Consider the following 13,511-nt stretch of genomic DNA (forward strand, 5'->3'; position numbering starts at 1 on the left):
AGGCCATCCCTGAAGGTGGGAGGGGGATCCTGGGAAAGTCTGTGTAGTCTGTGTAGAGGAAGTCAGGAGTCTTTTGAAGCCCAGGCTTTGGGGACTGAGTGCTCATCATTTTCTGAAGATTGGAGAGTGCTGAGGAGATGGGAGTAAACAGAGGGGGTGGGGATCGAATGCTGGCTACGTTACTTGAAATTGAAATCCTAAGAGTTGGGCTTCTTGGAGGTAAGGCAAGATGGATGCTCCCTAATCTCTATCCTCACTTTCTCAAATGGAGAACAGGATGAAGGCATGAACAGAGAGAGAAAAACAGACAGAGACAGAGACCGAAGAAAAGGCAATGACTAGTGAGAGACCTAATAAGTGTGAGGACTTTCCAAAGAAAAGAAACTGAAGTCTAAAATCCTCAGTGGCCTGTGGGGTCCCTCAGCCCTTTGGATGGGAGGAGTACTCACAGTGTCTAGGCCCATCCACACCTCTCTTTGAGAGATCCGCGCAGGTGTAATTGAAAGGCAGTAAAAGGGGATTTTGGTGGGGTGGGCAGTTAGGGAGGAAGGAGCGTGTGCACCTGAGGAAGGGCAAGGCATGTGCATGAGTGGGAGCCCGGGTCCTCCATAGGTCCACTGAAGCCAGACTGTTGGAGCCCTTGCTTGGCCCAGAGTGGGCAGGCCCTGAGGGTGGTGAGACATTGTTGAGAGAGCTGAAGATCTGAAGGGGACAAAGTGAGGTTAGAGGGACCCAGGGAGACTCCTGGGAGGAGGGAGATGATGACGCCCATACCTTAGGCTGGCGGTGCTGATAGGGACGGATTGTCGAGCTGAGACAAAGATGGAATCCATCAGTGGGGGACACTGGGAGAGAGGAGGGAAAGGCCTGTTTTCCTTACATTAACACCACTTGGCCCTGAAGGGATCTTGCATCTGCCCCTCAGGGCGAATGTGTGTTGTTTTCTATAGGTAGAAAACAAGATTCCTAAACAGAGGTGTTGACTTCTCTTTATGTTGAGCCCACAGGGCAAGGCACAGAGCAAGGGCTTAATCACCCTTTGGGGAGATACAGGGGTGAGTGAATCCCTACCTCTTTTCTTTTGCCACCTCCCCTGACACATTCTCTCTTTATCTTTCCTTTGCCTCCTCTCTCCGTCTTCTCTTTCAACCTAGGGCTTACAGGCCCAGAGAGATACGCCAGGACCAATACAATGATTGCTTAAGAGAATCCTTGGGTAGCCACCCATCTCCCTTCCCCTTGATCCACCCACCCTAGCACAACCCTCCTCCACCCATTGCCCAGGTACCAGCATATGAGCCCCCGTCTTGGTGCTGCCTCCAAACTGGCCCTCCCCCAAAGTGCCCGGGGCTCCCAGGGACTCTTCTTCCTCCTCGGGGCTGACTGCTGAGCTCCCGGCACCCGGAATCCCGTTCCACTCTCAAATCTGGTCTCATTCACTTGTTAGGAGGAATGGAGCCTGACCACACTAACACTTGAATGACAGCTATCTCCCCTCTGAGTCTGCTCCCCAGGACGATCACAGCCTGACCTGCCCCTCCCCCCATGCCTCCAAGGGGCAGAGCATCCTCAGCTCTTCTCAAGAGGTCTTCAGATACGCCCTATGGAAGCCGAGCGAGGCTGCCGGCAATGACCCTCAAGCTGCCAAAGCTTCACGTAGGAGCCCAGAGGCTGGCTGGGTCGACTGTCCGAGGACCAAACTAGCTAAGTTTGGAGAGGCTCATTTCTCCTCAGCGTCAGAAGACTGGCCTGAGGTTTGTGAGGCCACGCCAGAGGGCAGAGCTTCTCTGTGGAGTGACTATTTCCTGGGTGCCAGTCCTACAAGTCAGCCATCCTGAAAGGACCCTGAGAAGCATGTTGCTTTGAGAAAACTGTATTCAAAGACGCAACAAGGGGCAATGTTTGGGGAGCCCAGAGCCTTCCACTTGGGATGGGCTGGAGGGCAGTGAGCCCAACAGAGAATGTCTCAGACTATGGCTTCTGCTTGGGGGGTGTTGGGCCAGCTTCAGGATAATGCAGCCAGGGTCCCCAAGGAGTGGTTGTGGAGTGCTGGTCAGGGTGAGGCTCCTCATTTCTAGTTCATCTTCTCTCTCCTCTCCTCTCCTCTCCTCTCCTCTCCTCTCCTCTCCTCTCCTCCTCCTCCTCCTCCTTCTTCTCCTTCTCTCTCTCTCTCTCTCTCTCTCTCTCTCTCTCCCTCTCCCTCCCCCCTCACTTAGGTTTGTACTTGTACTTTCCTCTTGCTTCCATCCTCCCATCCTCCCACCCCGCTGCCTCTTCCCTGTCTTTGCCTTAAGCTTATCAGGGCTGTGGCCCTTAGGCCACACTGGGCCCCAATAGGAAGGTTGGGATGCTCTGTCTCTCTTCACTTTCGGATACCCTCTTGGGCTGAACAAGATGAGTGTGTGGGTGTGTGCTGGGGCTAGCTCACCCTCCCCCAGGGAGCATTCCCTCCTCTTCTTCAGCACTGATTGCTGCTTTCCCTTGGCGCTTGTGAGCTTTGGGAATGATGCTAGTTCCACCCCTCCCCCTGCCAGGGGTTAAGAGGAAATCCAGCTGACCACCCTGGGGGAGGGGCATGACAAGGAATCACCATTTCAGGAAGGAAGATTTGGATTACATTCATTTTTATTTACCGTTCTGTGCCTTCAGGAATGGTATTTCTGTTAATTCCTCTCCTGCCATCTTCAGGGCACTGCTTGGTGTACCTTAACTATGTTAGGGAAACAGTCAGCTAACAGCATTTGCTGTCCAAGGATGGGACCAGCCCAGGACAGAGACACTTGGCATGGGCCAAGTGGCCACTGATGATCAATTAATTCTTTGGTCACAGCCACTGTCTGCTCCCAGGAAACCCAGTTTGCTTTCAGTCGAGGGCCTTCAGGCTGGGGTCTATGGGGCAGGGGAGAATGGTGGCTCCCTGGGCCAAGGTGAGGGTTAATTCCTCCTGAACTAGGCCCCTCGCCAGAAAACGTTGACCGGGTCCTGGAATTCCATGGATCCTTCCTTGGTCCCTGAGAGAGGAGCCAGAAAGTCCGTAAGGGCCATCCCCATGAGTCAGGGAGAGACCTGGGAAAACTCTTAATGGTAGAGAACCAGGAGGTGGCGGGGGTGGGGTAGGCAGGGCAGGAAAACCCAAAGGGACCAGACCTTCTGGAAGGTGAAAGGCTTAGTGGGCCCAGGGCAAGGATTGGGAGCAGGCTTTTGCTTAGGCTGAGGAAGAGAACAAAAGCGTCTCAGGGAGGGTCTTGGAAGGGAGAATAGTGCCCTGGAGATGTTTCCTTCCACTTGCTTCTAAGTAGGAGAGATTTTTGGATAAATAGGAGAGCTAGAGGATGTTTGAAGGAGTACTCTCTATGGTGGGTTTCCACACCAAAGCTATGAAAAAGAGACCCAGGAAGAGTGGGCAGAAGGGAAGCCCCCGGCTCCAGGACCTTCCTTCCTCACTTGAGGTCTGGAGAAGTGAACTGAGGCCTGGGGAGTGTCAGGACATTCAGAAGGAAAGAAACCGAAAGCTGAAATCCCCAGAGTGACCTGTGGGCCTCCTCCCTCCCTAGGCTATGAGCAGTGTCCATCCACAGCTCTCTTCATGAGGCCTGGGCAGGCTGTGGAGGCCCGCTCCAGTAGCAATGGCCCCTTGAATAGGGTGGGACCTACGCGTTGTGTCCCTGGGAGCCTTGCCCTCTGTGGACTGTGTTCCCCTGGGATGGGAGAGCTCCAGAGAGGAAAGGAAAGACGGAAATAGGGGCCAGAGAGGTTTGGGACAGGGGTGCAAGAGGTACCCCATGTATGGCCCATGACAGTGGCCCAGGCTACCTGCCATCACCGTGATGTCTCCAAGCACCTGGGACTCCACGGTTGCCTCCCCGAGGCCACCAGCAATAGGCCACAACCCTGATGACTCTGAAAAGAAGGGAGATCACACCGCCCCCTCTGGAAACCTTGTGCGCCAGGCCACTGGCTGCGTGCATCACCTCTGCCTCTGGACCTTCTCCTTCCTTGGCCAACTTGTGACCTAGATCAAAAGGACCTCCGTCACCTTCCCCCATCCCGGTGGCCGTGCACCCCCTTCACCTCAGTCCAGGCAGCCTGGGTTGGCTGACGTGTCAGGCTGGACCTTATCGAGGCCCTCCAACATAGGGGCAGCTCTCCCAAAGCTATTCACAGAAGAGAGAGCTAAGGGTGGTAGTTGGACAGACAGCTTTAGGCTTGATGTAAGGAAAACCTTCCTCCTATCCACGCTGTCACCCAAAGGGCGATGCCTGCCTTGGGGCCTGGTTAAAACCTGTGTCAGGTCCAGGTTTGACCGCATGGTCCCTGCTGGGCAGGTCTTTCCTGCCTTTCCTGAGACCCTTCAGCTTGGGGAGGGAATCCCATAGACTTCAGGGAAGAGAGACCCTGAAGTGTGGGACATGGCCATGGAAGATGGGAGGTTTGATGCCTTCCTGGTGCCCGTGAGATCACAGTCACCCAGGACTGATCTTTGTTTTACTTCCTCACACAAAAAGCAGCTTGATTACACCAGAGTGTGAATGACTAGCAGCTCCGCTCACCCCTCTTGGGATGAGGAGTAACCTTAGCCTTGAGGAATTAGCATCCGCCAGTCGTGTGGAGAGCTCTCTGAGCACGTCCTCGGCCTCTGCAGAGCCTCCTTGGGACCTCCAACCCTCCCAGGCAGAGTCCATGGAAGGCTCTCCCAGGTTGGGGCCAGGTTCCTGCCCAGGAGAGCAGCGGGTGTCTGATGGATCCCGCCACTGAGGGGATGGAGTGACTTCAGCGTGCCTGGAGGTAGGGAGCACTCATGCACCCCATCTTTAAAACGCTGTAATTGGGGAGAAGGCCAGAAGCATAGGGCACAACCCCAGGGAGTGGACAGAGACCGCATGCTGGACACAAGTCATGAGGAAGCCACTGTTAACGGTTCGCACCCCCACTCTGGCTATCCTGGGACAGGGAAGGAAATGAAAGCTCTGTCCATCCCATGGTCCAACCAGGGGCATCGGGAACCAGCCCGGGGGATGTTCCCTCCAGCTTGTGGCTCAACCAGGCTCAGCTTTTCTCGTTTCTGCATTTGGATCAAATCTTGGGCCCAGTGTGTGCACTCACACTCACTCACAAGCACACACACACTCATACCTACACATACATTCACACATATATGTCTGCGTACATATATGCTTCCTCCCTGCTTTTTCCTGCTCAGATCACAAAATCCACGCTGGCCCTGGATGAAAAGTGTTCTCTCCCTTCCCCTCCCCTCCCCTCCCTCTCCTCCCTTTCTTTCCTCTCCCCTTCCCTCCCCTCTTCTCCTCTCCCCTCCTCTCCTCTCCTCTCCTCTCCTCTTCTCTACTTTTCTTTTCTCCCCTTCTCCTTCCCCTCTGGGCGACCCCTCTCTCAGTTTCTCTGTACTTATGAACCTACACATTGAATCCTTGAGACCCTGGCAGATGTCGTGAGCCTTCTGGAACCTGGCCACAGTTGCTGTCCCTCCATAATAATAAGAGCATGGGCGCATTGTTCCATCCATCCACAGCCTTGGCTGGTGAAGTGGAAGTGCATGGTGGGTGAGCTGTCTTTCCTTGTGAAAGCAGGAGGCAGGTGAAGGGAGCAGGATTGGGGGGCGGCGAGGCAGGGCCAGCTGGTGCTCTGGCTTTCAGCTCAGACTTGACTGAGAAGTGATGGAAAGTGGAAGGCCACAATGACCATGCGTCTTTAATTCCCTTTTGTTCCGGGAAACTTGTGGATCCCCAGAGGGAGGCTTGGTGGAATTTGCTCTGGGATGGGATTGAGATCTCATCTCTAGGGGCTTTTTTTCACTAAGCTCCAGTCCTGTCCACACCTCTGATGCTTCTGTGCAGTATGGACAGGACCCTCAGGTTTCCCAGGCCCTCCCATCGGAGCACTCTCTGGCCAGTCCCATCGTGCTGGAAGGGCTTTGAGGACAGGGCTGTCGACACAGTGAGCCCCAGGTGTCAGAATCTGCTGAAGGCTCAGAGGATGGCCACAGGTCAGGATTGTTTTAAGCCTGGTAGCTCTTGAAGACCATCTGGTCAAAAGGGAAGTGGCTTCTATCTGCCTTGCTGGAGCGAGAGAGCTCCCCAAATCACCGATCCTAAAAGCACGAAAGCATTTTTTTCAGGAACCCAAAGAGGCGTCTGGCCCTGAGCTCGAGGAGCTTCTCCCAGACTCATCAGAGCTGGGGGGATGCTCAGGGATCCTTTAGTCCAACCTTTTCAATTTGCAGGAAAGGAAACAGGCAGCCCAGAGAGGGCAAGAGGCTTGACCATACTCACATAGAGTATTGGGAGGTGGAGCAAAGACTGGCCAGAATCCCTCACATGCATCCCAGCTGGTGCTCCTGTCTATGGTGCAGGCCCACAGAGTAATTAAGGGAATTATGGTCATTAAGGGAACGAGCCAGAGCTCCATCCCACTCAACAGAACCTTAGCTGGGGCAGGCCTGCCCGGCAAAATCCCCCATCAACTCCCTTCAGGTCTGAGGCCCATTGCAAGAGGAAGGCTGATGGCCTCCAGTTTTCCATCACTTGAGAACAGCATTGCCCCTCTGTGAGGAGAGGCAGTCTGCCAAGGCCAGAGTCCATGTCCTTTGGGGCCCAACAGTGCCAAGGGAGGGGTGGCAGGAGCAAGCCGTGATGCCCACGTGAGTCTGGACATAGCATCGGCCTGGCCATGAACATATGAGGATGACAGAGCCTGGGCCTGCCTGCACAGCTCTAAGCAGCCTTGGCCAGCGCAGGCCCTAGGAGCCCAGGAAGGACCCAGCATGGAATGACCAAGGAGCAGCAGAGCAGAGACCACCCCAGCACCAAGGACAGGCCTCCTTCCCAGGGCCAGCCAAGCATGACTGGGGGAGCATTTTGGCTATTCCCCCCAGAGCCCCATCCTCTGGTCGCATGTGGCCAAGCCCCTTGTGGGATCGGATCATATCCCTATCTCCTAAGGAGTTCCCTGTGGCTTAGCCTTGACTCCAGTTGAGTAAATGGGAGGACAGCCTCCTTTCCCTGCTAAGAAGTCATTCATGGCAGACCTCTGGCTTTCATGTGGGAACTTGGCCCAGCAGGGCTAAAGGCCAGCCACCTCCCCTCCCCCAGCCCCACCAGAGTGGGGTGAGCTCAGACAAATCCTGACCTCTCCCTTGGCTTCAGAAGGAGGAGGAGGAGGAATGGGGCTAGAAGGCTTCATCATTTGCTTCAACATTGGTTTGGGTTTTATTCCATTAATAATGATAATTCAGGCTGAGCCGATGTTTGGGGAACTTCCACCCCCACTTTTTGAGAGGACACCAGGGAGTAGAGCACAGAGACTGAGTGGACCAGAGTGGGATCCTCGACCAGGGTTGCTCACGTTTTGGGGATGCTGTCCTTCCCACCGGGATTTTGGCTCAGAGGCTCTCATGAGATGGGCACCTTTTGGCCTCCCTGCTCAGGTCCCAGGCCCTTCTAATATGGGGCCCACATTCCAGCCATGCTCGATGGACTCATACACTCCCAACTTGTGCATTCCCAGGGCAGGCAGCACTGGAAACCCATTGCATGCGCTCCCTGTCTCAGGGGGACCGTGCACTGATGCCTCCCAGCCCAGGCTCTGCCCTGATTGTTCTGTCTCTTTTTCCCTTTCTGTTCTGCTCCTCCCTGCCCACCACCAGCTGGCTGAGATTCATGGTGTGCCAAGGGGGCTCTATGATGGCCCAGTCCATGATGGGATTGTGACAGCCAAGTCAGCAGCCCCAACACCAGCCTCCAGAATCACCTCCTGCTCTGGCAAAATCACAGTCCCCCCCATCCGCAACCTGCACCAGTCTGGATTCAGCTTGTCTGGTGAGTCCCTGGGGAATGGGAAGGGAGAGGGCAATCTGGAGACAGCCCTGGGCCCCCTCATCTGAGACCCTGGGGAGTCTTCGGCACCACCACTGGCTGACAGGAGTGGGGGTGGGGTCATAGGCGGAGGGCCGAGCTAGGAGCTGAGTGACCTGGCCCTGACAGGCCAGGTCACCCCGGTGAAGCTCAGTGGTTCTAAGTTCCTCCTCCCTCCACCACCAGCATCCTAGAACTTTGGTAGAAATCTGAGCTGGGGAGGGGGGCGATGCCCAGGGGGTTCACACGAACAGGGGCACTGGATCCTGTTGCCTTGGTGCAGCCAATGGCACAGAGCCCAGGTGTTTTGTGGAATGTCCTCTTCTCTGGCCCAGCAGCCCACAGTCCAAAGCCCTCCCCACCCTCTGCCCATGCAAAAAGGCAGGCTTCCTTGGGAGTTTGTGATCTGGGAGAAATCTCCAGTTTCCTGTCTTCTTTCCCTGCCAGGCTCTCAAGCTGATGACCACATTGCCAGGAGGCCAGCCCAGAAGATCATTGCCCCTCCAGGAGGACGGTCCAATATCACATCTCTATCCTAGGGAGGGCCTTCCGGGCCTTCAGCACTGGTTCTCATTGGCCACCTACCAAACTTCTGAGAAGGGCCCTACTTTGCCTCCATTCCCCCCCCACCAGTAGGCTTTCCTTTCTGAGAAGTCTGGGTCCCCTTGTAAGACACCACCCCAAGAGAAGGCAGGCCCAGGGGAGTTGGCACTGCCTGCCCACAGTAGCGGAGTAGGGACATTTCCAGGTCCACAGCTCCAGCTGCTACCTGGCTTCCTGCCATGCCCAGCCTCCTCCAAGGAAGAAAGTGGAGGCAAGAAAAGGCAGCTGTCTCAAAATTCTGGACCTCTCAGGAATAGATGGGGTAGGGCACCAAATGCTAAAAATGGCACTTGTCCAATGAACGCCCTTCCATTCCCTTCGCATTGACCAAGTTTCTGCCATGGGGCAGACCCCGGGCTGAGCACAGAGACACAAAGACAAAACTGAAACAGTCTTTACCCTTAGGCAGCCCTTCTCATAGGACACTTCCAGCCCCTGCAGGCCCCCTTGCCCCCCGAGCCTGACCATAGGGTGCTTTCTAGACTTGCGCACTGCCAGTGAGAGCAGAGGGACTTCTCAAGACCCACCAGGTCTCGAACCCTGCTCTGTTTTGACCGCCGACATATTTCTGAGGGCTGCAATCATCAATAATAACGAAGCCTCTGTTTCCTATCTGCCACTCACAGCCCTGTGTCCCTAGCTAGGCTGTTTTCCTGCCCACACTGCCATAAGCACCATCAAAGTCCTTACTCATTCCCCTTCAGGGGCCTAGACTTAGGAGGAGGCTGGCTTCAGCTCAGGCCTTTGCAACCACAACTGGGTTGTTTTACATTTCCAAGGACCAAATGTTAGCCCAGTTCTAGACAAATGTTAAGGCCATTAGATAACTAGCGTTTGTATTTGTTACAAAACTGGAATTTCCCTTGAGCTCTTTGGAAGCTGTGAAGTGACTCCATCTTCTCCGGCATTCCACAGATGATCCATCCTAGTGCTAGGACAGACCGTGTGCTCCCTTGTGATCAATGAATTTGGACCAGCTAGCCAGCAGCCCACCAGGAGCTGGGTTTTGTTAGCCTGCTTCCCCTTCTCTTGCATGGGACCTCTGGAAACACTGTGCCCCCCACCCTTCCCTGGTGCTCACCCCCTTCCCTTCGCCTGTGTCTTAAGTCTTGAAAATAATCCACTAATAAAGGTGCATTTGACCCCTCCCATCAGCTGGGGCTGCTTTGGCCGTGAGCGGAGAAGGAGGGGAGTCTGGACTGCTCTGCACTGGGAGGAAGTCTGAGACATCTCCCAGTGCCCATCTGTGTGGTGCAGTGGGGGGAGGAGAGCACCTCCAGCCAGGCGGCTCAGCACAACTTTGGCATCTGGTGGGCCATGGTGGCCTTCCCCGTCCCGGCTGCCCGGAGCTGTAGTCTGAGCCAGAGAGGACAGAGCTTTAGGGCAGAGAGGAGGTGAGAGGAAGGGCAGAACCACGAGTTTTCTTAGTGGGAGCTTCGGCTCCCTTGCACAGAGCATGAGTTCTGCACCACTGGGGCTTCTGGGCATGACTTTAGGGAGAGCAAAACAGGCATCATTTTCTCCCTGTTTCTCTAGGTCAGCCTTTCCTGCCATAGCATAATGGAATGTAGAGGCTTTGATTGTGACTTCCCAAGGTCGACAAGATGTCCTGTCCAAAGAGACAGGAGACTCAATCTCTGGAGTTCTGACCCCCCCCCTCCCAATTTCCATGTGGACAATTCCCACTCAGTTCTTTAGAAAGTTTGCAAGATGATCCTCCTTATAACAGGGGGAGACCACAGGTTGACTATAAGACCTGGCACAGAGGAGACTTATTCTTTGCAGGGCTATGGACTTGGGTGGCATGGTACCCACTTGGTGGCAGTCTTCAGAGAGCCAACTTGTGTGGAATGGGTGGGGAGAGTGGCCAGTGGCTTCACCTGCATGCAGGGTTGGGTGGTGGGGGTGGGGTCAATGCTGATTCATGCCATCTCAGGCAACCTTTGCTAAATGCCTTGGCTGGACAATAGTCACTGCCTGATGGCCAGATCTTGGGTGATGAGTCCCTCTGCACTTAGCTAGGCTGGGCCTCAGACAAGAAACACCCAGTCCACCACGGGGCCTGTCCTTGAAGCCTTTCGAGCCAGGTAGGACCTGCTTAAGCTCGGGGCTCCACTGGCAAAGCCGGCAAGAACCCAGAGTCACCTCCAGACCACGGGGAGGCCACGAGTACTGGAGAAGATGAGCCAAAGCAGCTTTGGCATGACTCAAAAGCATCAATAGTCCAGAAATTCAGGATTCGTGGGACTCTTCCTCAGATGTTCAGGGTAGGTTGAGAGCATGGCAGCCCACCTAACTGCAGAGGAAATAACCCGCTCTAGGGTTCGCACCATCAATTCAAGAAAAGACCTTCCTGGAAACCAGACACCTGTGAAGTGGTTTTATCAGCCCAAAGCTTGCCATCCTTCCCACTCTGGGCCATGTCTCACCCATGCAAGACAGTTCTGGTTCACAGGGTGTGAGCAGCGCTAACTCGAAACCTCCTTCCCAGTTCATGCTACTCAACAAGCATTTATTAAGTGCCAACTATGATCCAGGCTCTGTCAACACTGTCTGCCCTTCAGACCCTACTGTCCCATTCAGTCTTTTACCACTTTGTCCTCCACTCTTCCTGACCCTAAAAGTCATTCCTTTTCTGTGGTCCAACCACCCTCTAATAATGAGGGCCTGGGCCAAAGCTTGGTTATCCCTATTTCTCCTTCTGGAAGTCTTAGTACAGAAAAAAAAACATCATAGGAGCACAGATTTAGAGCTGGAAGTGACCATAAAAAACATCTGTGTAAGAGTCCTCAAAGGGAAGAAGGTAAAAGAGAAGTCCAAAGGCCAGTTAACACGCAAAAGGAAGATCCTAAATGAGTATGAGAGGACCAGCAGAGCCTTTGGTAGCATGTGGCATTCCCATTCAAAGCAGTCCCTAATTGCTACCATCAAGATGGGAGCAGGGGCCTCTCCAATTGTGGAGGCTCTTTGCTGGGATTGGTCTGCACCTTGTTTTGACATCCAAGCAGTGTGCAAGGAGGCCAAGTATTGAGCTGTTCTGTCTTGGCTACACTTTGCACCCAGCCCACACCTGCCTCCCATCCTATCTCTGATCCTCCTCCAGTCCTCTCGCTCACGTCACCCCTTTCCAACTGTCACCCTCAACAGCCCCCTCAGAATGTTCATGCCTTGCCCAGGGAGGGGGCCTTGTTCTAAACTGCCAAGACTCTTAAAGGACCCCCCCACCCATCTCAACCCCCCCTACCCCTGTCCCTGCCACCTGGCTCTGCCTGGGCTTCGACACAAATACCCATGATGTATGACATCAACCACCAGGGTTTAAACAAAACAAAAACTATGTAAAATTAAAGGTTTACCCCCCAGCCTTCTCCCACCTAACACTTCCCCCAAATTCTTCCCTACATGAGTGTCTGTATAATGTTCCTGAAGGGATAACAATGGTTAGTGAACAAGTGGCAGTGAGGGGCATCTCTGAGACTCGGGACCAAAAGGTAGAATGAACTCTAGAGAAACCCTAGAGAAATAGGTCCCATGGAAGGGAAGGACCTGAGTCCCACCAGTCACCAAGGTGCACATCAAGAGGGAAACCCATGAGCAGAAGAGGGAAAACTGAGAAGATGAAAATAAGGGAGAAAACTGGCAACTGGGGGTGACCTCAAAGAGCAAAGTTGCATTCTTTCCATCCAGGATGGGGGTGCCCCTAGCTGGTTTGGAAAGGTCTTGGCACACCTTCAAACTCCATAAGCATGCCAGCTATGGTCTGGGGGGCATGGTGGGGCAGAGATCAATCAACAGTGCCAAGCCATGGTGGAACTGAGAGTAGGAAGAATCGGAGACAGGCAGTGAGGCAGGCATGGACTACTTATGCCCTGCTCCCCAAGCACTAGTTCTGTTGAGGGGCAGGCCTTGCTATAGTATTCACACTCCTGCTCCCCAAGCACCAGCTCTGTTGGGGGGCAGGCCCTGCTGGACTGTTCACATACCACATTCCCAAAGTGCCACCTCTGGGGCAGAGGCAAGGGGAACATCCTGAATTGTTCACATGCCTATTTCCCAAACCCAGCTCAGTTCAGGCCCAGAAGGCATTCTCCTTGGTGAATGAAACTTGGTTTTGGGTGACCAGATCCCATCCGACCCTGATGGCTGTGGGGGGGGGGGGGGCTACCTAGTAAGGCCTGCTGGTTTCCAGGATTTCTGAGTGTTTGTCCAATGCCTCTTGTTAAAAGCCAGGCTCTGGCCTAAGTGCAATGGAGACTTTTCTGCCAGTAGAAAATTCCCCAAAGAATGACTCGTGGTAGCCACAACTCTCCCTACCCTCCTCCCTATGGGCATCAACTTGACCTGCTAGGAGTAGGCATAGACGAATGCCAATCCTGTCCATCCTGGAATGATGATGAGGCTAGACCTACTCTGGTCTACCCAAGGGCCCAAAGGAATCTTCAGTGTAGATCACCCCCCAGGCCTCCTCCTTCAGTCTGGTCATTCAGATGGAGCCCAGCCTGTGAGGAAGGTTTTAGGTAAAGGTAAAGGTTTAGGTAAAGGTTTAGGTAAACCTTTAGAAGGTTTTAGGTTCAGTGACACAAAGACCAAAGTGAAACTGTCCCTGTCATTGAAAAGCTTCCAGTCTAGCCAAGGGAGAAACATGTGCAAAGATAGGTAAGTAGATTAGATAAGGAGGCAGGTAGGAAAGAGATAGATAGATAGATAGATGGATAGATAGGTAGGTAGATAGATGGATAGATAGATAGATAGGTAGATAAAGACAAATGCACAGAGCTAGATAGAGGTGGAAGGATAGATAAGATACAGAGATAACTAGCTAGAGATAGAGAGATAAGTGGTTGATAGAAAGAGATGAAAGATAGATGGTAGATAAATTCATAGTTATGGATAGTTAGATCAAGATAGAGATAAAGAGGTAGATAAAGCTAAATTGGAGGGAGATAGAGATAGATGATATATGAATAGATAGTACATAGAAAGACAGATAGTGATGGTGATGGTGATGATGATAGGTAGATGATAGATAGACGAATA

At 53.5% G+C, this 13,511-nt stretch overlaps 1 protein-coding gene across 1 annotated transcript in view; it reads left to right on the top strand.

Moving 5' to 3' along the window:
- DPYSL4 (dihydropyrimidinase like 4) overlaps positions 1-9,601 on the top strand; it is a 68,700-nt gene extending 59,099 nt beyond the window's left edge. The window contains exons 13-14 of the mRNA XM_027840474.1: positions 7,664-7,835; positions 8,319-9,601. Of these exons, the coding sequence (XP_027696275.1) occupies positions 7,664-7,835; positions 8,319-8,410 (264 nt within the window). The 3' untranslated portion in view covers positions 8,411-9,601. The remainder of the gene's footprint in view (positions 1-7,663; positions 7,836-8,318) is intronic.
- The last annotated feature ends 3,910 nt before the right edge of the window (positions 9,602-13,511 follow it).

Source organism: Vombatus ursinus, unplaced genomic scaffold, assembly GCF_900497805.2.
Source record: "Vombatus ursinus unplaced genomic scaffold, bare-nosed wombat genome assembly UNPS02014845.1, whole genome shotgun sequence".
In the NCBI taxonomy this organism is placed as follows: domain Eukaryota; kingdom Metazoa; phylum Chordata; class Mammalia; order Diprotodontia; family Vombatidae; genus Vombatus; species Vombatus ursinus.